The sequence below is a fragment of the Aethalodelphis obliquidens genome, unplaced genomic scaffold, assembly GCF_003676395.1.
Source record: "Aethalodelphis obliquidens isolate GAN/ISIS:26980383/991018 unplaced genomic scaffold, ASM367639v1 scaffold110, whole genome shotgun sequence".
NCBI lineage: Eukaryota > Metazoa > Chordata > Mammalia > Artiodactyla > Delphinidae > Aethalodelphis > Aethalodelphis obliquidens.
In genome coordinates, this window is record NW_020838054.1 from 2,676,222 (window position 1) to 2,699,480 (window position 23,259).

The following is a 23,259-nucleotide window of genomic DNA, read 5'->3' on the forward strand; positions in this document are numbered from 1 at the left end:
TGGGTCACCCCCCAACCCAGCACCTTGGATCTGGGCCCCCGCCCCCTCTGTTAGGACTAACTACCTTCATCCTTCTCAAATTTCACCATTTCACAAGAAATCTGTAACCATGCTTGCCTCAGAGGACAGCGCGGGGCGGGGGGAGGCTGGGGACGGGATGGAAGAGAAAATGACTCTTCATTGCACATGTCTGTGCCTTTTAAACTTTGTACCGCACACGTGTATTACCTGGACACAGTAAACAAGCCAGCAAATAAATACATGGGACATACTTCACCTGCTTAGGGTCACCCAATCCATCCAGCCTGTCCTGACCCATTTGGAAATGGATGACGTGTCTTCCAGTATCCTCACTTTCATCCCCAAAGACCTTCCAAATCTTCACTGAAGGCCATCCACGAGAAAGCCTCACCAAGGCACTTATAAGTCAAGGTACTGAAGGGTGACGTTTCCAGTTGGGACCCCAGGAACTCACCCATTTTCTGCGAGAAGACAAGTCAGCCCTCCTCTAAGCGGTCGCTATTGCGTATCTGGTCTCCCTAAACACAGGCTCACCTGACTGGCCACCCTACCTCCTCCTTTCTGGGGAGTCTCTAACTGCAGGGCAAGGATCACCACGCCGAAAGGCGCTTCTACGCTCTAGTGCAACTCGCCCTCACCACCACGAACCCAGCTCCTGCACCCGTCCCACGGCGCACCTGCACTGCCCTCACCCGGCTGCACACCTGGACTGCGGCACTAAGGTCTGCTAAAAGCCTCCATTTATTGATATTTTAAGGCAGCAGCGAGCAGTCCTGAAGTAGCAGCAAGAATTTCACACACTGATAATGGCAAATGTATATGATTTATTCATACAATACCTCATGCTGCACTTAACACACCTACAAGGCCACCTTTTCAATAGTGTGGAAGAGATTAATTGATAAAACCTGTTAAGTAAATAATGCGTTTTGAATACAAATCACCTGCAAAAGGTTCTTTCCAAAACACACTCGAAACGACGATAAATTAGGACAAGGGTTTTGTATATGTCAGCCTCGGTCCTGCTGCAAACCATCTTACCGGCAGAAATCACAGTCCCTGACTGTCACAGGCAGGAAAAAGCAGAAGCGGTTATTAACCCTTGGCCTTTGCCCCTCCCTTTGTCCGCATCCTAACTCTTGCTTCCTAGCAAGTGCCAAGTACACTAGACCTCGTGGCTTTGTTCCCCCCGGCAGGGGGTCTCTGCTCCCCTGCCCATGATCCTGTGCGGGCACCCGCAGGTGGTCTCCCAGACACCTCAGTCAGAGCCAACCCAAGCCACGTTTGTTTCCTCCAGCCTGGACTCTTCCCCATCAGAGGCCTAAAACCATCGTCCGGAATCCAGTGCTAAACAAGGACATCCTCCGGTGACTGGTACCATTGGCTGCCAGGGATCTTGGGCAGGAAACTCTGTCCCAAAGAAAAGCCCTTGAAGGTGGGCTCCCTACCACATCAGACACTCGACAGGAAGGCAGCCCCTGCCCCAGCAGGAGCTTCCTTAGCACGTGGAGGGCAAGTCCCGACAGCAGTGAGGGCTCTGAGCATCACAGCAACAGTGTGGGTGACCCAAGGGCCCCAAGTAGTGACAGCCCTCTCAGCTTCAAGGTCTCGTTCACAGAAGAGCCAAGGGGACACCGAGTGCGTCGGGGCGGGAAGGGGCTAGGCTGAGAGCAGGTTCAACCACAACGGGCTGTACCTAAGGCCCAAAGAGACCCTGGGTGGAGGCCGAAAGGAGCAGCTGGGTTCTAGCCCAACACCCGAGCCCAGGCCAGACCTTGAGACTCCTCAGAGGAGCTATAACCTGCAGGTTGGACTTGGGCAAGAAGGGGCTGAGCCTCATTTAGGAAAGTGTGCCCCCAAATTCTCACACAGTGAGGTATGACAGCTGGGGCGCCTGGCCGGCATCACTGAGGTTGGCCCGAGGGGGAAGGGCCAGCCCTTGCTAGAGTTCAGAGAAATCCTGCCCTCTGTAGCCGGGGTGTAACCTTGCTCATCTCTCAGCACACTCCCCACCATTTTTTAAAAAAATTATTTATTATTTATTTTTGGTCACATTGGGTCTTTGTTGCTGTGCACGGGCTTTCTCTAGTTGCGGCGAGCGGGGGCTGCTCTTCGTTGCAGTGTGTGGGCTTCTCATTGCGGTGGCTTCTCTTGTTGCGGAGCACGGGCTCTAGGCATGCAGACTTCAGTAGTTGTGGCACACGGGCTTCAGTAGGTGTGGCTCACGGGCTCTAGAGCGCAGGCTCAGTAGTTGTGGCGCATGGGCTTTGTTGCTCCGTGGCATGTGGGATCTTCCCAGACCAGGGTTCGAACCCGTGTCCCCTGCACTGGCAGGCAGATTCTTAACCATTGTACTACCAGGGAAGTCCCCTCCCCACCATTTTTAAGTGATTAGAGATGAGCATGGGCTGGGTATCTGCCCAGAAGAATTAAAAGCAGACACTCGAACAGGTATTTGTACACCCATGTTCAGAGCAGCATTATTTGCGATAGCCTAAGGGCAGAAACTCCCCCAGTGCCCATCGGGGATGAATGAATAAACAATGCAGTCTATCCACACCATGGAACATTATTCAGCCTTGAAAGGAAGGACATTCAGACACCTGCTACGACATGGGTGAACGTAGTGGATATTCTAAGTGAAAGAAGCCAGACACAAAATGCAAATAAGTGTGTGATTTCACTTATATGAGGTTTGTAGTCAAATTCAGAGAGACAGAAAGTAGAATGGTAGCTACCAGGGGCTGGGAGAGAGGAAGAATGGGGAGTGACTGTTGGACGGGGACAGAGTTTTGGTTTTGCAAGAGGAAGAGTTCTGAGGATGGATGCTGGCAACAGCGGCATAACACTGTGATGTGACTGTGCTTAACGCCACAGAACTGTACACTTAATAACGTGTGAGATGGTAAATTTGATGTTATGTGTATCTTACCACCAGTTTTTAAAAATGCATACAAAAATTTGAGAATTTCAGTCAAAAAAAAGGATTAATGTAGGAATGGTGGTGCAGTCATGACAACTGCAAACCAAGAACTGTCAACAGCATGAAAAAGCTATGTCAAGGTGAACGTGTTCGTATCTGTGCACGTGGACGTGGGCAGGAGAAAGAGCAGAAAGCCATGCCCCCACGGCAGCAGCGGCCACGCTCTGGATGCGCGCTTCTGTTCATCCTCACCGCTTCCTGCGTCTTCCAAATTTTACAAGATGAGCATATACTATTCTGATAATGGGGTGGAGAGACAGGGTAAATTAAGTATAAAAACCAACCACAAGAAAAGCTAAGGAATATGAATATTTATTAAATCTCTAGATCGGCAAGGGTCTCCATGTTGAATAGGAAAAGACAGGAAAAAAATCACGTAGGAAAAGAGCAATTTGTTTGATTACTTATAAAAGTGAAACCTAAAATTTAAAGGCAAATTCACACAACTAGAAATACAAATGCCCAACAATCGTACAGAGAGAACGGGGATCGAGGTCATTAATAAGCAAAGAATTCAAAGCTCATACAGGATGCCACTTTCACCTGTTATCGTGAGGGTTAGGGGTTTTGTTTGTTTTTAAGGTTTGTATACTCTGTATGCTTGTTTGCTTTATTTTCAGTTTTACTACCTTAAGGGAGCAGGAGAGTGGGGCAAGGACTGAAGTCGAGATGCTTTTGGCAATTTGGCACTGAGAGCCCGTCCTATGGGAGTAATGTGAAGTACACAAAATCATTTTATTCACAAAGTTGCTCATCACAACATTATTTACAATACTGAAAATTTGGAAATTGACTAAATTCCCAATAACTGAAAGGTTAAGTAAATAATGATGAAATTACACAATAAAATATACTACCACCAGTATAAAGTATCTTTGCAAAAACCTGTAATAACCACATGTAACAGTGGAAGAATAGGAATATAAAATTGCACGATACAGCACACGGTATGATTGTAACAGTGTAAAAAATTTACATCCCCAAAAAGACAAGATATTAAGTGACCCTCTTGGTGTAAAATACTGATGCATTTTCTTACCTTTTACTACATTCATATTTTCCAATTTTTCTAAAATTAACATGTTAATTTTACAATCAGAAAAAAATACTTTTAAAGTAAGGTACCCACAAGATTCCTCAGCGATGTTTATTTCATCCCATGATACAATCTAGAGAGTTCAAACCCCTCAGCCTCTTGGAAGTGGGGGCATGGGAGCGGGCGGTGGAGAGTGATCATGGATGGATGGATGGATGGATGGGTGGGTGAAGGGAGGACGGGACAACCTAAGGGTGGGCAGGGAGGCAGGGATCGGCAAGGGACAGTCAGGGACCAGTGTGCAAACTGGTCAGCCGAGGAAAGGGGCTTTGTGGAGTCAGGGAAGACTCTGACTGCTCAGCGGAGGTCTGTGTAGACCCAGTAGTAGGCACTAACGGTGTTCTTAAAGGGCAGGACCAAAGAAGGATTTCAGGAAGACACATGGATTCTTTGGGAGCAGGGGAGGAAAGAGGAGGGGGAGGTAAACTACGTGGGAAGGAGGTGCGAAGGGCTAGGATGATGGTGGTGGGAGTGGAGGGGAAGAGACCGATTGCCAGAGGGAACTCCCTGCGCTAAGCTTAAACCAGACGTATGTGGCTCACTACCGGACAAGTCTTCGTGGGCAAACAGAGTAGAGAATCAGCCCATAGGAGGAACCCACCAACAGCCGGGTGGATCGGCCCAGAGTTAATCTAGGGCAGCTCCGTTCGTCCACTTTCTGGCACAACGGAAAGGCTGTAGATCGGTGCTGTCCGATACGGTAGCCACGACGCACACTGGCTCTTGAGCCCATGAAATGTCGCAAGTGTGACAGAGATTGTGCTTTTGAAATGTTTATTTCTTTTTAATTAATTGAAATTTAAATAGTCACATGTGCCTAGTGGCTAGTGGCCAGCACATACCTAGGGCAGTGGTCCTCAAGGGCACTCTCTGGAGGAGCAGTGTCATGTGTCCAAGTGCAGACTCTCAGGCCTCAGCCCAGACACCCTGAAGCGGAAGCTCTGCAGGCAGGACCCTCGTGTTTCTGAGCCACTGGATTAGGGCCACTCAAAATTTCTGAGATTACCTGTCCGGGTTTCAACTAAACTGCATAAAAGAACCCCTGGCTCAAGTCTACAAAGAGTGACTTGAGAACCGTTAATAAAACGTGTCCAGCTCAGCAGGATCAGAGAAAAGTTACGTGATGCAACGAAGACATGGTTTCTCAAAGCCGATTCAAGATAAGGAATGTGGTTGTCTTTGAAGTGTGAAAACCAGAGAGCAGCCGCTCATCCCAATGAACGCTGCAGACGTGCACAAGCGGCTCTAAATTGCAGTGTCAAAAACACAAAAAGCGACCGTCGCCCGTGAGATGATTTAGAAGAGCACGCCCCTGAATGTGAAATGCAGCCGCGCTTCTAAAAGGAGAGATTCATAAAGGGAGGCCAAGAAAAGCGAAAACCTAAGGAGCATTCTGAGGCTACGCCCTCGCGGAGAAAAGAGGACACAGAAGCACTTCCAGCAGAGCCAGATCTACACGCGAAACACCCCAAAGCAGACCCAGCCCCAGCTGTGGCTTTGGTCACGTGGGTGAGTGATGGCCAGAATGCATGTCACTTTGCTCTCTTTGGCACGGTTCAAATTACGCCTTCAGCAAGAGTAGAATTTGGAGATTTTTTTTTTTTTTTTTTTTTGTGGTACGCGGGCCTCTCACTGCTGTGGCCTCTCCCGTTGCAGAGCACAGGCTCCGGACGCGCAGGCTCAGCGGCCATGGCTCACGGGCCCAGCCACTCCACGGCATGTGGGATCTTCCCGGACCGGGGCACGAACCCGTGTCCCCTGCATCGGCAGGCGGACTCTCAAGCACTGCGCCACCAGGGAAGCCCGAATTTGGAGATTTTTGATACTAAAACTGTGCTTCAAGAAAATAAAGAGGAAAAAAATGATGACGTGTACATATAATAGTCAACCATGAATGCAAAATAAAAGCCTGGGTGAAAACTTCTCGTTGTAACCGTGCAGTAGGAGATGAAGCTAAGTACGCTGAAAATACATCAGGAGGAATTTGACCGGATTGTAAGATTCTTAGTGGAAGTGATGTGAGTGACAAAGAAGGAGAAAGAAAAGGCTGGAGGAAACCATCTACAAAGCTGAGGCTTCCCAGGAGAGACTCGAGCTTCGGGATCAGGAGAGAGGAATAGGGCCCTCCACTCCTCAAGCAGAAATTGTTGCCAGAACACTGTCACTTAATCGCTTAGAAGACTGTCGTGTTACCATATATGCCTCCACTGTAGGCTAATTAGTAAAAAAAAAATCTGTATTTGAAATTTTACTGATTTGAAGTAATCTTATAATATCTTGCCTTTTAGTTTACAATTTAACACAGTGCAGTAGCTTAATTTGCCGTACTTTGTTTCACAAATATTTAAATACCAAAGCAGCACTTGTAAACAAAGAATTACTAAAGGTTACTTTGATACAGGACTACATTAGATGTTTATTAAGAGAGTGCTTGACTCTTCTGGTGACTACTGGTAATTAATCAACTTCAACGTGTTGTGAATATGACCTGTGAATACTCCATCATTTTTAAGATGACGTAGGCTAAGCTTATTACTACCACCTGCCTTTCTGGTTACTTTCATATTTAGGGAATATAGAACCACATTCTGGGGGATTAGAAATCACCTAATATTATATTAATGAAAAGTTTTCACAGTTCTCAAAATAATTTAGAATTTAACAAAATTAATGTTGTCTTTAATCAGCACTTAAAAAGTAGACTATTTCCTGTCTCCTGGATAAATGGATGTTTGCAACCAACCATCTCTAGAGAAGGAGAACATTAATGGTTTTGAATGACTCAATTCATGGATACAGTTATGCCTGTAACTATTTTCCACTGTGAATAAAGATACCTTTTAATAGATGCCTTTGGGTTCAAAGGTCATATTACTTGCTAACAAATGATTATTTGGGCCAGAAAGTCTCTGAAAAATTTTAACTGAATTTCTCATACATCTCATGACTCTAGTTTAGTGAGCATTATTTATTATTTGATGTAGAAATTCCATATTAATCACTTCATGCATATTTTGAGATTTGAAAATTTGTGATCTTAGAAAAACTGAAGCTAGACTTTAAGGCACTGGCATCTAGCATTATTATTTTACATTTTAAAAAGAAACCTAGATTACATGTTGATATAATATTTTGAATATATTGGGCTAAATAAGATATATTATTAAATTATAAACAAAAGAACTAGGAACTTTGTGTCACACCTAATTTGACATGTGGTTACTTTTTGAAATGCACTAAATTTCACAAATACTTAAAGTATTTCTTGAGTACAGTGTTATGTTCAGTTATGAGTGTTCCAAAAAAAAGGAAAGAAGAGGTTCAGCCCAGTCCAATTACCAACTATAAAGACAAATCAAAAGTTTCGGCTGTTACGTATTCTGAGGCCAAATTGTTGACGCCTGTTTTGACTGCCTACCCCTGGGGTTGCTTCCAATATTACAGGTAATCACGAAATAACCAGTGTAATTCCTTCTCTCACCAGCTGGACAGGAGAGCGTTATATATGCCCTCTGCGGTTGGCAACACTCAAGGCGTCAACGATCGGGGAAGGGCTCCACCTTGGGAGTCATTATACATATTGTGATCCTGCCAAGGGTCAGAAGCTACAAAATACAGTTCCCCTGCATGGACGTCTGAAAAGTTAGCCAGAAATTCCCGGGGATTGAAGCCAACCCACACAGTATACCTATAGTCTACTGTGCGTATGGAATAGCCCATGACCTTTATATCTTTTAAACTCGGCTTGTCAGAATTCCACTGAGGAGAGTCCGCAGGCCGGGGGTACTGGCTATAGGCCACCAACTCACGGGGATTACCACGGATGTACAGATCTTCTTCCGAGTCACGGACCTGAAAATGCTTCAGAAGGTTCCGGCCTTCTCGGCACAGCTCCACGTGAAACGAGGGGATGGGGCAGCGAGGAGGGACGGGCAGCCCTGCAAGTCCCGCGAGCGTGGGGAAGAGAGAGAGCAGTTCCACAAGGTCCCCGGCTTGCCGGCCTGAAAGAGGAAGCAGCCCGGCGGAGGGGGTTACAGCGCAGAAGCCTGCTGCAGCCAGGCAGCACGAGCAGAGCGCGCGCCCAGGCCCTACATGCCGACTTCTGTTCTCTTACAGCATTTATTCTTAGCCTGAGAGTTTTAGGAACAAAGCCGACTCGGCACCTCACCCGATAGCAGGGCAGAATGAAGATGCCCTCAGCCTGCTGGCACTTTTAAACACGATTTGAATTTAGGACCCACCAGTGTTTAAGTGATTCAGGCAAGGGTCATCGGTGGAGGCCCAGACCGTTGGGGAGAAGTCTGTTGAGGACAGGCTATTCCAAGCCTCACGGTAGCATCACCCCACGGATCACTCCTTTCTGGAAGTCTGCACTTGATCCATCGCCCTTTTATTATTGTAAAATACACACGACATAAAGTTTACCACCTTAACCATTTTGTAGTGTCTGGGTCGGGGGCATTAAGTACAGCCCCACCATCCATCACAGAACTCTCTTCACCTTGCACAACTCCCCGTCGCCACCCCCCAGCTCCTGGCACCCACCTGCTACTTTCTGTCTCTATGTGTTGACTACTCTAGGCATGGGTATGTGGACACATCTAGAGTATGTGTCCTTTTGTGCCTGGCTTCTTTCACTTAGCAGCATGTCTTCAGAGAGTCCACCCACGTCAGAGTTTCCTTCTCTTTAAGGCTGAATGATATCCCATTGTATGGACGCGCCACGTTTTGCTTATTCATTCATCTGTCAATAGACACTCAGGTTGCTCCCACCTTTTGGCTATTAATTAACGCTATGAACATTCTTCTGCACGTTTTTCTTTGAATGCCTGTTTTCAATTCTGTGAGCTATATACCTAGGAGTGGAACCGCCGAGCCACATGACCATTCTATGTTTAACCTTTTGAGGAACGACCAAACTCTTTTCCACAGCGACTGTACCATTTTACATTCCCACCGGCAACGTGTGAGGGCCCCAGTTTCTCCGCACCCTTGCCAGTACTGTTGTTTGCTGTTTGTTTTGATAGCAGCCGTTCTAATGGGTGTGAAATGGTACCTCATTATGGGTGACTTATCTTTAAAGTCTTTACATTGACTCCTGTTAAAATTTATTGTGACCCTGGACCATCATTCTAGCCTTTCTGGATCATTAAGCGCTTGCTCTATACGGCTCAATTTTATTTCCGACGCATTTGGTTTGTAAGTAAAATAAAAAGAAAAAAGGTGAAGAAAGCTTTTTTAAAAGATACCTTTACAAGGGCAAGACCTGGCTGACACAACCGCCTTAACCAGGCCGTCAAGCTTGGCATCACTAATAGTGGCACAGGCCGCCATGAAGTGTACAAGACGGCCGCCCCGGACGCTTGAAAGACACGAGGTCAGGGAGATGCGGGGTCCCAGAGGACGACAGGTCTTGTCGGCCACCGTAAGGACTTTTTACTCAGGGCAGGGCTGTGACACCACCTGGCTTGGGTTTCATCAGGCTCGCTGTGGCTGCTAAAGTCCAGGGGTCACGGGCACACGCGAGGGGAGCTTAGCAAGAGACGGTGGCAGTGCGGCCCACGGTGGTGGCGGCCGGTGGGGGAGTGGTGTGGACATGTTCTGAATGGAGAGCGACAGGCTTGCTGACACCACGAACCGCGTACAGACCATGACAGAAAGACGGGGGCCGATGGCCCCATGGTTTTGTGGCCTGGGCAACCACTGCCACTTCCTGAGATGGGGAAGAGCGTCAAAAGAAAGGCTTAAGGTCAAAGGTCAAATGGTCAGCTTTGGGCTGTTGGAAATCCAAGTCCAAAGATCAGGGAAGACATAGAGGCTAGAGGTAAAATTTGGAAATAAGCAGGGTGACAGTGCAGTTACATCAATTTACAACCTGAGCACCTCCCAACTGAAGTTTCAGAAAGGATTCTCAACCTGTCAGATTTCTCCCAGCAAATAAAGGGCTATAATCATGCCCTGAAACCGTTTAACATTTTTATCAATGACATGAAAGAAGACAGTGCATGCAGCACATAGAAATTAAATGTGTGGAAAACAAAATTGGGCCGTAGAAAACAAACTCGGGAAGATCCAGGAAGGCCAGAATGATGGGCCAGAACCAGGAAAAATTTAAACAAGAATCAATAGAAAGTACAGGATTTAGACGTTCACGCGATGGATTAAATGCAGAAGTCCTGAAAGGGAGCAACCTGGTTTAGCAGAGTTCACAGCAAAAGCGCTCCAAGAAGGGCAAACGCCACCTGAAGTACACGACTCATCTCTGCGCTGAGCAGATCGAGTCAGGAGACAACTCACAGAGAACCCACACAGGTCGACCCCCATGGCAGGGACGGCCATCTTGTCCAAGTGATGTTTCCAGAAGTGCTTTCTCAAACTGGAGCTTTTTGGAAGACAAAGACCAGGATAGCCAGGGGCCTGACGCTACCTGGAGAGGACCAGCTTGGGAGGACTGGGACAGGGAGGTCAAAGTAAACTTGCCCTTCACTCCTGGGGACGGCAAAAGCAGAAGCACTGATTTGACAGAGCCGGTGCTTCAGCAGGTGGAGATGCTGCCGAGCTGAGGCCCGGCCAGAAGTGAGCAGGTGACGGAGTTCTGCTCACCGGTAAGCAGGCAGCCCCTGCCCCAGTGGAGTCTGCTACCCCCTCCTCTGAGCTCAGAGCACACTGCTGTCACCTCTATGACAGCCCTCCCCATCCTGGGGGTGCCAGCTGCTCCTCTGTCCCTCCCCCTCTCCAAGCCCCTGTGGACAGGGGCCATACTCGTTAGCTCTGGGCCTGCCACTCCCCTTCCGCGCACAGGAAGGCCAAGTCAAGCAGCATTACTCCTGAATTTTCATACCTGGCTCCACTGATTCTGAGATGGAATCAAAAGGGTCGAGGTATGGGAAAAGCCTGTCGCCTGCCGCCGGAAGCGGAGCCGTCCTTCCCGGAACATAGAACAGCAGGGGCACGCGAGTAGTGACGTCAAAATTGCTGTATTTGGCCCATTCTCCGTGTTCGCCTAGAGCCCACCCTGGTTCATAAAAAGCACACAGAATGACAGAAAAAGAATAATCACCTCGTGGCTTGCTCATTTCAGTTAGACGCCATTTCATTCCCTGTTGTTAAAGCCAGAGGAAGCAAAACCTGATCGCCTAGAGGGCGTGTACCACCGAAACGGGCGCTGTGAGACTGTGGCACAATCGCTCAACTTCTAAAAATAGTATCTTTTTCAATTTTTAAGACATACCACAGACCAAGAAAACATAACTTCTGATTCCAGACCCTTAACCTTGATTAAAAACCACCCCCAACCCTCACTTAAAGCAAAAGATAGTTTGAATACCCTGAGATGGAACTTTCCAATCACTTCATGATATGAAAAATATAAAAGAGACTGTATGTTGAGTAGTTCGTATTAAAAAGTAACCCAAACTACAAAAAGCTGCTGTGCATGGGTTCAAGAAGGCTTCTGTGGTTCGGATGTAGGCAGTCCCAGGAGGGCCTTTTGAGAAGGGCCATTTGTAATCAGCTACAGCTGCCTCCGAACCAAAGCGAGCTTCGAGTGACCCTGCCTTCATGGGGGTGCAGTGGACTGTGGAAGCACCGGGGGAGAAAACTGGGCGCTGAGAAGACGGCCCGGAAGGGGATGGCAGATCATTAGGCAAACGGTGAAAAATTACACCTCCACACTTCACAATACGGGTCTTTACAAGGTGCAAGGTAGACCTGTGAGAAATGACACGGAGAACTGTCTATGACATTAAGTGGAAGAAACAAGCCAGGCAACAAAACAGGACACAAGCACAATCAATCCTGCCACATCCCACGACAATACGTTACGCACATACACACTCATGACATACAGCCCCATGTATATGCACGACTGAAGGCAGGTGGACGGACCCCCGATCTGTCAGCACCAGTTAGCTCTGGGCAGGTGGGATAAAGGGCAGGGTGCTCTGGCCCTACATGATGTGCTCTGCATACTTCTTTCTTGCTACAGTGAGCACATGCTATGATCTAACACTGTCGCACTTCACATTCGACAATATTAGAGAACTGTTTTCCTGTTTCTAGGTAGGATGACGGCAGTGTGGTTAAACTTCAGAAGAGCCAAATTTGGGCTTCCCTGGTGGCGCAGTGGTTGAGAGTCCGCCTGCCGATGCAGGGGACACGGAGTTCGTGCCCCGGTCCGGGAAGATCCCACATGCCGCGGAGCGGCTGGGCCCGTGAGCCATGGCTGCTGAGCCTGCGCGTCCGGAGCCTGTGCTCCGCAGCGGGAGAGGCCATGACAGTGAGAGGCCCGCGTACCGCAAAAAAAAAAAAGACCTAAATTTATTAGAAATACTGTTCAGAAAACTAAACCACCTGAGACTGGCTTCAAAACAATTTGGGGGTGAGGGAGGATAACCGGGGCTCACTGGCCTCAAACACACCCTGGCCAAAATTAAAAAGAATTTTTTTAAGATGTTTCCACTTTTGGAAAAAGTGAGAAACTGCCTTAGAAGAGACACAGAGTTGTGAACCCCAGGCTCCTGGCAGAGAGGACAGTGGGGCAGGGGGTGGAAGGGGTAAGTCGGGTCTGAGGGCCTTGTTGGGCTCTGCCAGGATTGTTCTGGATCTTCGTAAGAGAGACTAAAACTCCTCCAACCCTCTAGGTTAGAAATGGGTCAAAGGGGCTCCCCACACAAATGGACGGCTCCCGCTGAGCTCACCAAGAAACAACAGTTACTACAAGGTCCCCCCACCCACCCAGCTCCACCACCCAAGCCCCCAAGATGCTTCTTTGACCCAAAAGAGGGCCCGCCTCCGTGGAGAGAAGTCCCAGGACTAACAAGGTGGCCATAAAGGCACCCAAGACTCCAGACTCAGGGCACTGCTGGTTCACAAAAGGGAATACACACCTATTTCAGGCAGCCTAGGAAAGTTTCCACAGAAAAGGTCCAATGCTTTGAGCGACTCACCTGGGCATTTCAAAACGCTTACCGTGATCCGAGGTGAGCGCCACAATCGTGCTGCTCGCCAGCTGCAGATCGTCCAGGGCACTCAAAAGGTGGCCAACCTGCGTATCCAAATACGAAACACAGGCAAAGTAGCTCTGGCGGATTTTCCGCTGCAATTTAAAGAAGAAGAAGAATAGTGAGAGTGACTGCAAGTTAAAGTGCATGGCATACCCAGCCACAGTGCTCGCCTGAGCACCCCTCCCGGGCCCCAGCCCTCGGGTGCCCTTGATGACCTTCTTAGCCAAACGGAACACTCCATTCCCTGCCATCTCACCCCCCCCCCCATACAGCCACAGCGAAACCCGCACGTCCACAAGGAGGATTCTTTGCTAAGCACATCAGTTTTCACTTTAGGGCACAGATCACAGCACGTGGATGTACCACTTACTATTCCTTTCTGTCTCCTTCACATACTCTTGCGGGTCCCAGGAGACACCCATGTACACAGAAACTGACCCCTCAGCCTTCCAAAGTCTGCTGAGGGTCACACCAAAGGTACCATATAGCTGTATTCATTTCCTGGGCCGCTCTAACAAAGTATGACAGACTTGGCGGCTTCAAACAACAGAAACAGATCGCCTCCCAGTTCTGGAAGCCAGCAGTCTGAACTCAAGGTGTCGGCAGAGCCTCTCTGAGGCTCCAGGGGAGGAACGTTCTAGCTTCTGGCGGTGGCCACAATCCTTGGCGCTTCTCACAAGGACCCCAGCCATGCTGGGTCAGGGGCCAGCCCACGGCAGCATGACCTCATCCTGACCAGTCATACCTGCAATGACCCTGTTTCCAAACAAGGCCATTCTGAGGCCCTGGGGCTCAGGACCTCCACAGATCTTCCTGAGGGACGCAACTCAACTCTAACAACGGCCGTGAGTGGGCCTCTCCCCTGAGCTCTTCGTAACCCAGTGGATGGCAGCCGCTTCCCTCACAGCCCGTGGCTGGCACGTGCGCTTCCGGCCCAACAAACTGCCCACAGGCAGGACAACGGTGGCGGAGGAGGGAGAGCAGCCCACTCCCCACGGACCCCCACCCCAGAGCGGCTTCCGGAGCAGACAGGCTCCGTGAAAGAGCCGCAGCCTCTGCTGGGCTGACTCTTCCGCCGCCTTGTTCACAAATCTTAGAGAAAAAGATGAGTCCTCTACCCCTGCCACAGGGGAGAAGCGAGGGAACCGCCAAGCCATCAGACCAGCCCCAGCTTCCGTGTGTCCCAGCTGGTCCTGTCAGCCGGACCCGCGGTGAGAACAGTCATGAGACTCGCCCCCTCTCCCCAGGTGGTGAAGACAATGGATATCCATCTAACCTTCTAGAAGGATTATGCTGAACCCTGGCTACTTCTAGCTTCTGGTAGATAAAAGTCTCCAGTCTGTAACTTGGGGAACTTCAGTCCTCCTGGGGACCAAAGACACCTGTCAGGATGGCTGTGTACTAGTCAAGGGTACGCCTTCCTTCCTATGCGGGCCCCTGGAGACAGGAGAAGCAGCAGATGTGGTCGTCAACCTCACTGAGCCACCCGTCCAGTGAGGACAGGAATGGAGACAAGAAAAGGTGCATTACTGGTGGGGCCCAGGGACGACCCTGGAGGATGAGCCCTCGAGTCGGCCTGGGGAAGTCGGGGGAGGCTTCACAGAGGAGTTAGCATTTGAGGAAAGGAGCTGGCAGTCAGACAAGCGGGGTCGGATGCCCTAAGCAGGGGCTGCAGAGCGGGGAACAGTGTGGAGTCACCGCAGGCCAGGGCACGTTTTGGGCCAGCAAGCTGACCAGTGTGGCTGGAGAGTCACATGGGAGCGCCGGGGAGCAGGACAGGACACTGGAAAGGCAGGTCACGGCCAGATGATACAGACCCAGAGGGTCCATCCACGGAGTGGAGGTCTCGGGTTGGAGGCCAGCAAAGGCACCGAGGTCACCCGAGGAGAGGAAGTGACACAATCTGGGCTGCAGGTGAATGAGGGTCCCCCACCGAGAGCCCGAAGCAGACGCCAGGGGCTCGAGGGGAACCGGCAATAGATCAGCGCTGCGCGCACGGGGCAACCTCCACGGTCGCTCGTTGAAGCGACAAACCAAGACCAGACCACTGCGGTGGTCCACGAAGTGGTGCCGAAGAGGAATTTAGGGAGATGGGGTAGGAGCGAGGGAGGGAAAGGAGCTGAGGACCCCAAAGGGAACGCCAGGTTTCTCGCTAGGCTGGCAGCACGATGCAATGGCACGGAGAGGGCGGGGGCGCAGGAGGAGGAGAAAAGGAAGAGCAGGAACGGCGGTGCAGCCACACGGGGCCTCTACCAACCAGTGGACAGACAGACGCGTCTGGAATCAGGAGCGTGGGGCTGGAGAGGCTGTCCCGGGCTCATCCACAGCAGGCCCGGCGGGCAGGGCTGGGGGCGAAGAGCATAAACAACACAGGGGGCGGCCCTGGGCTTGAGCCCGGAGGGCAGCACCTCCTAAGCAGCTGACACAGGACGAGGCGCCTGCCCTGGGGCCTGCAGTGGAGGGGGCCCAGGAGGCTTGGCGAGGAAGCCCAGGAGCAGACATTTCCAGAAGGCGTAGCTCTCAACAGTGAGAGGGCAGCAGGGATTCAGGGACGGTCAGAACCCCCGAGGCTGGATTTTATTTGCCAGTGAGATCAGGGCTGACCCAGATGAGAGAACGCTTAGTGGGATGCGGAGGCAGGAGGCCGCACAGAGGTGGACGAAGAATGAAAGGGCAGTGAGGCCACAGACGCAGCAGAACAGAGCACGTCGCACTCATTCTCCCGTGGAGGGCGGGCGAAGGAGCAGAAGGGGAGGAAACAGGCAGGGCCCAGGGAGGCGGTACTTCTGAAGATGGGATGGACGGCTGCACGGAAGTTGGGAGGAGACGGCAAGGAGGGGCAACGGGGTAGGGAGGGGCCGAGTCCCTGCTGCTCTTCTCCTGAGACCAGGGAGAAGGCCGCAAGCTCAGCACACAGGCACGCACAGTTCTGGCTACAAGTGAGGGAGGTTATTTCCAGCTCCCATTTACCAAGTACCTGCTGGGTGCCATCTGATCCTCCGAGCCACCCCGGAAGCTGAGCATTACCACTTCCATCTTACACAGGAGGACTCCAAGGCTCCGAGAGGTTGATTAACTTGCCTAGAGACACACAGCTGGCAAGGGGCACAGCCAGGATGTGTACCCACGTTCAGCCTGTGCCTTCCCCTTCCTCAGACTGGTAACCAGCCTCTGCCTCTGAAACAGGAAGTACAGTCATCTGCTGAGAGACGGGGCAGAAGGGCGGGGGGGCGGGGGTGGGAGGACGTGGGGGCAGAGGGATGTGAGGGGCTGGAGGGGAGTGGTGAGGGTTCAGAGCAGCTGCAGAGGGCAAGAGGGAGCCGAGCAGAGGACTGGGCATGCGAGCATGTCCCTGCCTCAGGACGCGGGCTTGAGAGCAGACAGGGTGGCCGGACTGTCCTGTGGTCAGGGTATTGCAGTCAGGACGAGGATAGAGGGACACGCGTGCTCAGGAGCTGGCGGGAAGAGTAAGTGACCGGCCACGAGGCCTCAGCTATCCAGGGAGGGAGCAAAGCCCAGAGGGGAGCTGGACACGGGGGAGAGGGGGCCACACACCAGTGATCCCCGCGTGGCCCCAGGCTCACGCACACGGCACTGAGTTAGAGGGCTGACGGCTGAAGGGGGCGCAGGACCCAGAGGCTCGAGACCCAGAGCTACAGGCGGATGATGAGCAGGGCCAAGTGCGAGGTGAATGTGGGGCGGGGATCAGCACACGAGTACACCAGGGAGGTCCTCTGGGTCACTGTGAATCTGTGTGTCCAACTGGGCAGCTACACCACCAGCGGGCGTGGTGAGAGGAGGGGCTGAGACAATCGGGAAGGCACCCTCGCCGTGCAGCCGACACTGCCCTAGACACACCCCCCCACATTCACTGTGGTCCCCACTGAAAACCTTCAGAGCAGCTGTCATCACGGAAAACCTTCCCCCATCTTGTGTCGACTTTGCAGATGAGGACACCGAGGCTCAGGGAGATAGGATGACTCGTCAGCAGCCATGCAGCCGGTGTGGGGTAACTGGAATTCGAACCTAGACTGGTCAGAGCCAGCGAAACAAACGTGGGGGCTCTGGCATCACACCTCCCAGGGGGCGCTCCTCCGCAGTAACTGCGTGATCTGGGCAAGTCTCTAGTGTCCTTACCTGGACAACAGAGACAGCAGGCCCCCCGCTAGGGTCCCACGGGGACCAAAGAGCACACACAAAACGCTGAGCACCCTTCCCGGTGTGCAGTCCAAAATGTAAAGGGTCATCGGGAACGACTGCCGCTAACGCGATGTCCAGGCGCAGCCTCGGGGCTGCAACTCCAGCAAACCCCGCTCTCAGAACCCCTGCGGGGGGAAGTAGGAACCCAACAGACCGACGGGCCCGCTGCTTCTCAAACTCTTACCACTGCCACCCGAGACGCAGGGTGGCGCGGCCCTCCTCACTCAAACCCTTGCGGGCCGAACACAGGGGCCAGAGAGCAAGAGACACCTGGGCAGTCTGTCTGGTTTTGTTTTGTCTCGACACGTAGCCTACAGCAGCGGTTCTCAAACTTCTGCCTGCATTAGAATCACCAGGTGTGTGTTTTTGGAAATGCAGGTTCTCGGGCCCCACTCCCAGCCTCCAACTCCCTGACTCTGAGTGGGACCAGGATGCCGTGCTTCTAACGAGCCCTCGTGGGGGTTCTGACGCAGGCGGCCCAGGAAGCACTGTGAAAACGCTGCCCTCTTCCTTCCCCTATAGATGGGCTGCGGGAGCGTTCACGTGCTAACAGAAAGGCAGGGCTGCGTGTGGAATATTCCAGAAAGAGTGTTGCTCAGCGTGCGCTCTGCGTGCCAGGGAGAGTGGGGTTGACGAGTCACCCCCACGTCACAGCAAACGGACCCCAGACACTGCAGCTGGACAGGGCTGGCCGTGGTGGTGCCCCAGCCCCCTCTGTGCCAAGGCCCCGCTCACCAAGCCACCTCCTGAGAGTAATGGATGCCCGTGTCGGCGTTCCCACAGGGGACCCGCCAGGACCAGCAAACTGAGAGTTCTGGGTGGCACGGGAGTCGCCAACCACCCTACACCTGACAGACTGTCACCTGGATTCAACAGCATCTCCTGTCAGTTAGTGAGGGTCACCCAGGGCCTCTCCCCATGCCAGGCCCACAGCCTGCAAGTCCCCAGATCTCCAGACACCCCCTTCTTTGGAAGCGGAGACGCTGAAGGGGAGACTCTCTATCCACCCAGCACGTTCGCCCCAACCCCGGTGCTCCACAGGCCGCCTCACACAGAGAAAGTTCTCAGCAAGACACAAGGGACAGAGCATGTCCACCGAAAAAAGCACCATCACTCGTGACATCATGCCATAAGTGCCCAATACTTCCCCCAAATCCGTCCTTGATACCTGAAAGTCGGCGGGAATCGGGCCGTAGGGCACACTGAGGTTTAAGGCTTGGACATCCTCCCGCTGCCTGATATCCATCCAGGGGTTGTAGGCCACAGGAGGGAGGCCGGCAGGGACCTGGGGATCAGGAGCTAGGGTGATGTTCTCCAAGGGATACAGCTTCTGAAATTCCTTGGGGGGAAAGCACACAAAGCCACCGGGCCGTCACTCTTCCGGCAAAGGCACAAGGCTGGGCCCCTACTGGTGTTTACGCTGCCTCTCCTCTAAGCCTGTGATACGTCTACACAAGTACCTCCCCCACTTGAAAGGCACTCTCACAAGATGCCAGTGGTAATGAAACGAGTTGGCTGGTTTCCTACAAACCGAGCAGTGACAGCTCTCTTCCCTCATAGAGACCGATGCCCTCTTCTTCCCGTTGCCACCTCCCCTCCAACTAGAAAAGGTGTGCAGAGGTGTGGCCAGTTCCCCAAATCAGCCTCACGCTCAGAAATTCACTGGGAGAGCACACAGGAGTCCGCACACAGCCCTACTCACGGCTGCAATTACTGCAGAGAAAGGATACCAGCCACAGTCAGCAAAGGGGATTGTCACAGGGGGTATCTGGGGGAAACCAGGCACAGGCTGCCAGTCTTCCCCCGGTGAAATCACACAGGATGCGTGCAATTCCACCAGCAACAAGCTGTGTGACAGCATGTGTACAACGCTGCTGCCAGGGAAGCAGAGGCTCGTGAAAGCCTCAGCACCCAGGATTTTTACTGGGGCTGGTCACGCAGGCACCCTCTGCCTGCACACATCAAAATCCCAGACTCGAAGCAGGAAAGGAGGGGTTTCCGTGAACAGCTCAGGCCTAGGGAGCCACTTGGCAGTTCTGGGAATGGTGGGAACACTCCCGAGATCCAGGTTCCCAGAGGCCAGGCCAAGGGTCAACCTCAGGAGCAGGCCTTTCAACAGATCACAGTCAGGCCTGGTAGGTTAACTCCTTCTGCACGAGAGACAGAAGTTGGTCTCACTCCATCGAGCGGGGCTGACAGCTCCTGCTAGGAAGGTGAGATCCCCTGGGCCAATCAAAGCGCGACACTCACAGCATCAAAGAGCACGTCTCTGGTCTCCACGCCCATCGCAAGTGACGGGCATGCTTTGCAAAGTCAAAAGGGTGGGCTGCTCAGGCTCAGGGAAAACATGATAGGAAAAAACTGAAAAATACTCTGAAAAAGAAGAGACTACGTACTCTAACTGATACACATGCAAGTGCAGGATTCGAGCCTCCAACGAGGCACATGCTGCCCTGTGTTTCAGGGCTCAGGGGGAAAGGCAGTTACTGAAGAGGGCTTCACATCTCCTGGAATTCTGTACCAAGGACCGCCACTTACTGCAGGCTTCGGTGGCCAGCTCTGCATCCCTTTTCCGTGATGACTCACTAGCCAACCCAACATTACTCACTGACTTCTAGCGAAAAACCCTCCAGTGGAGGAAGTAGAAGCCAAGCGTTTCTAACAAGATTCCTACGTGTCCTAAGTCTACTTCTTAGCCTTGACCTCTGAAACCCATCTTCATGCCACTGAGTATACTAGTGCCATCAGGCGTCCCTGGTGACAAGGGATGGCAGGACGTGGCCACCTTCACTATGACACAGCTGTCGCAGCTGTGCTGGATCAGCCGTCAGCCAGCTCTTCACCTTGGGGTATCTGAAGGGGATGTGCGGCTTATGATAGCCCACAGCCAGGAAGAAAGGACTGGCAGACGTTTTCATCTTTCCCAACAACCGTATGGCTTGCTCGGTGCTCTGCTTGTCAGGCAGGGTGCCCTCGGGCACATCTGCCACATCCACAGGGCACAGCAGGTTGGCATGGAGTTCTCCGTCTGGTCCCCTGCAGGTCTTCCAAAACAAAACATACAAAGTCAGCTTTTTAAGTGCAAGAAATAGAAGTCATGAAAGTTCCCCACAATGGATTTAACGTTTATATTTCGAGCACATTAAGTATTAGTCATTCAGACTACACGGGCACATAGAAGTAGAAGTAAAACAGAGAAGCGTTTCTTCTTTTCCAGGCAGAGGCCAGAAATCCAGCAGAACTTAGTTCGCTTCTCGTTGTTCATTCTCTGTCTCTAGGTCATAATTAATTAAAGGAAACCGAAGTAAACTCACGATCAAAAAAAAAAAAATCTGTCTCTAATTCAACAATAAAAAAACGTAGACCAAGGACTTGAATAGATATTTCCCCAAAGAAGATATACAAATGGCCAACAAGCACATGTAAAGATACTTCACATCATTAGTCATTAGGGAAAGGAAAAAAAAATCTGTTTTCAATTTCAACGACAGACTAAAGCTTATAAGTGACAGGGTCACAGTTAACTAGATAAAGTGACAGTTCATGGAATTTCCAGATCCTCAACTCCACCATGCACAGGATGGAACCTACCGCTTCGTTTCTTAAAGTGGCCACGTCGGCCACAAGGCCAGTTTCAGTTTTGACCACGACTTCTACCTCACAAATACCCAGGGGCATCTCACCGAGGAGCAACCTTTCACAGCTCTGCCCTGTCCACACCGCCCTGGGCAGGGCAGCCACCATCTGCCCCCCTGCTCACGTTCACATGGTCTGCAGCACCGCCAGGGATTTGGTGCAGTCAGACCCACCGTCTTGAGAATGACGTGGGACATGGGCACAGGGACCTGGCATTTGTGAGACTACTAAAAGTAGCAAGATGACTTCAGGGAACAGAGGCATTGAGATGGGGTCTTCCGATCTCATTCTCTTAATACTCAAGCCACAAGCCAAGGGCCAGAGCCCGCTGGCTTTCACTGTATTCTGAAATGAAAGTTGTCATGAATTTAGAACACTTTTCTGCACCCCACCAACCTCCCCAAATCCACACCCTTCTCCACACGATGGCTCTAAAATCCTCTGAGAAACATGTCATTTCTCAACACTCCAGCTGTTTCCCTGAATTTCTTAAATGTAAGTTTTAGTTGCATTTATACATCGGGGGCTCTTCTGAACCGAGATTAAGTTTCCTTATAGATTCCTTTTTTTCGTAATGCTTTAAAATTTTAAAGCCCCTATCAAAGGTCTCAACACCTGAACATATCCATTAGGCCCAAGACAGACAGACAGACAGATAGACGGAAAGCCTTTCTCCCAATCTGGGCTGAGGCGCTTAGAGCACAGGTCTCTCTTCGTCCTTCCATGTCTCGGCATCTCCTATAACGAACCCTCTGCACAGAGCCTTATCCAGAGTGAGCACGAAGGAGCCATTAAGTGAGCCTTGCACACTACAGCATAAGCTTCTAGAGCAAGGCATCCCTGCCGGCTTCGAAAATGCAGCCACCTCTCCACTGGACCTAATGCTCAAGATCCCAGCGCTCATCCCTGCCAGGTCATGATCACAAACCAAACCCACAAAGCCCACCACATAACCAGCTGGGAAGGACGCACGTGCTGCACACACAACAGTTAACCTGAATTTGCTAGACAGGGAAGAAGAGGCCCCTCTTCAGACCAGTACCCCTTGCACGGCCTTACCTTGGTGTTTTCGTACTTTTCAGAGGACGGATGATAAGGTGGAACAGACCAGCTATAGGGAGAGTCGTCACTATGATTGGAAGACACTCCTTGAGGGGGAAGAAGGAGGAAAGTCATTAAATAAAGCATGGCGAGTCCTTCAATGCCCTCCCCCACCAAAATGTACACTTTGTACACAACTGGGAAAGGGCCATCCCCTTCTTTTGGCCTCAGTTTCCTCATCTATAAAATCAGGAGCCTAGGCCAGATGATGAGAAGTCCCCACGAAAGCCGACCCTCTGGGCTTCTATCTGAGTACTGAGCCCCACCCTACAAAGGAGGCGGCAGAGGCAGGGGCACAGCCATGGCTGGCTGGGCAAGGGGAGGCTCCGCGAAGCGGGGTGCTTTGCCAGATGCCAACCAGACACGAGACAAGGGGGCCGGGGTTCGAACCCCGACACTGCCTTAGGACGCCAGGTTCAGTGCTCTCTCATGACGCAGAAACCCGCCTGTTTACAGTCTACCTGGGAAGACAAAATAACAACGTGCGACACCGAGGAAGGACTGCCAGCCGTCTGCAGAGGAGAAGTGCTGTGTGAGTGAGGGAGCCCCGGGCACAGAGGGGACGTAGGTCCGGGGAGGGCTGGCGGCGAGGGCTCTGGAAGGAGGAACCGCCTGTGCAGATGAGCCGGGAGGAGCTGAGAGGGTAGCGTGGGCAGCGCCACGGGAGAAGGGCGTCGCCAGCACGGGGACACACGGGGACTCCAATGACGAGCACCTGGCCAGGCAGGACTGGAGGCAAAGGGGCAGCGGGCGGAGGGCTTCTCAACCCCGCAGGCACAGTGGAAGCGCAGAGTGGGCTGACAGACCTGGTCCAAACCCCCGCGCTGCCCTACGTGCCCGTGCAATCTCGGGCACGCTCTGTGAGCCTCCATTTCCTCCTCGGGAAATGACGCCGATGAAGAACCCACCTTGCCTGCTGCTGGGGAGAGGATTACGGGGGCAGCTGGCACAGCACCCAGCAGGCGCCTGGCACGCAATCAATGGTGGCTGCCGTCAGCCTCAAGCAGGCCCCTCCCCGACACAACAGGGTCTTGAGAACAAAGACCCGCTTGAAAAATGTGTCTCCCGGAGGGCTGCAGGCCAAGTGTTTGCTCTCGGGCTAAGACAACCCCACAATCTAATTATCAGGGGTAAGGAGGCCAGGCGCCACCCCTCGGGCCCCGTCAGGCCTCCCTTCCTGAGGCACGATCTCCCCTCTGCTGTGTTTGCTCCTTTCG

The 23,259-nt window shown here is 51.9% G+C and overlaps 1 protein-coding gene across 8 annotated transcripts in view; it reads right to left on the reverse strand.

The window, feature by feature from the left end:
* Nucleotides 1-456: 456 nt before the first annotated feature.
* The window catches only part of IDS (iduronate 2-sulfatase), a 46,802-nt gene continuing 23,999 nt past the window's right edge, over nt 457-23,259 (reverse strand). For 5 of the 8 annotated variants that reach the window (XM_027096870.1, XM_027096868.1, XM_027096871.1 and 2 more), the window contains 6 exons: nt 22,001-22,089; nt 20,149-20,349; nt 18,474-18,644; nt 13,071-13,197; nt 10,942-11,115; nt 7,392-8,101 (listed from right to left, as the gene is read on the reverse strand). In XM_027096870.1, coding sequence (XP_026952671.1) covers nt 7,629-8,101; nt 10,942-11,115; nt 13,071-13,197; nt 18,474-18,644; nt 20,149-20,349; nt 22,001-22,089 — 1,235 coding nt within the window. In that variant the 3' untranslated portion in view covers nt 7,392-7,628. Of the gene's footprint in view, nt 483-7,391; nt 8,102-9,590; nt 10,483-10,941; nt 11,116-13,070; nt 13,198-18,473; nt 18,645-20,148; nt 20,350-22,000; nt 22,090-23,259 lie in introns of those variants that run through there. The other 3 variants (XM_027096873.1, XM_027096874.1, XM_027096872.1) reach the window with 3 other exon arrangements.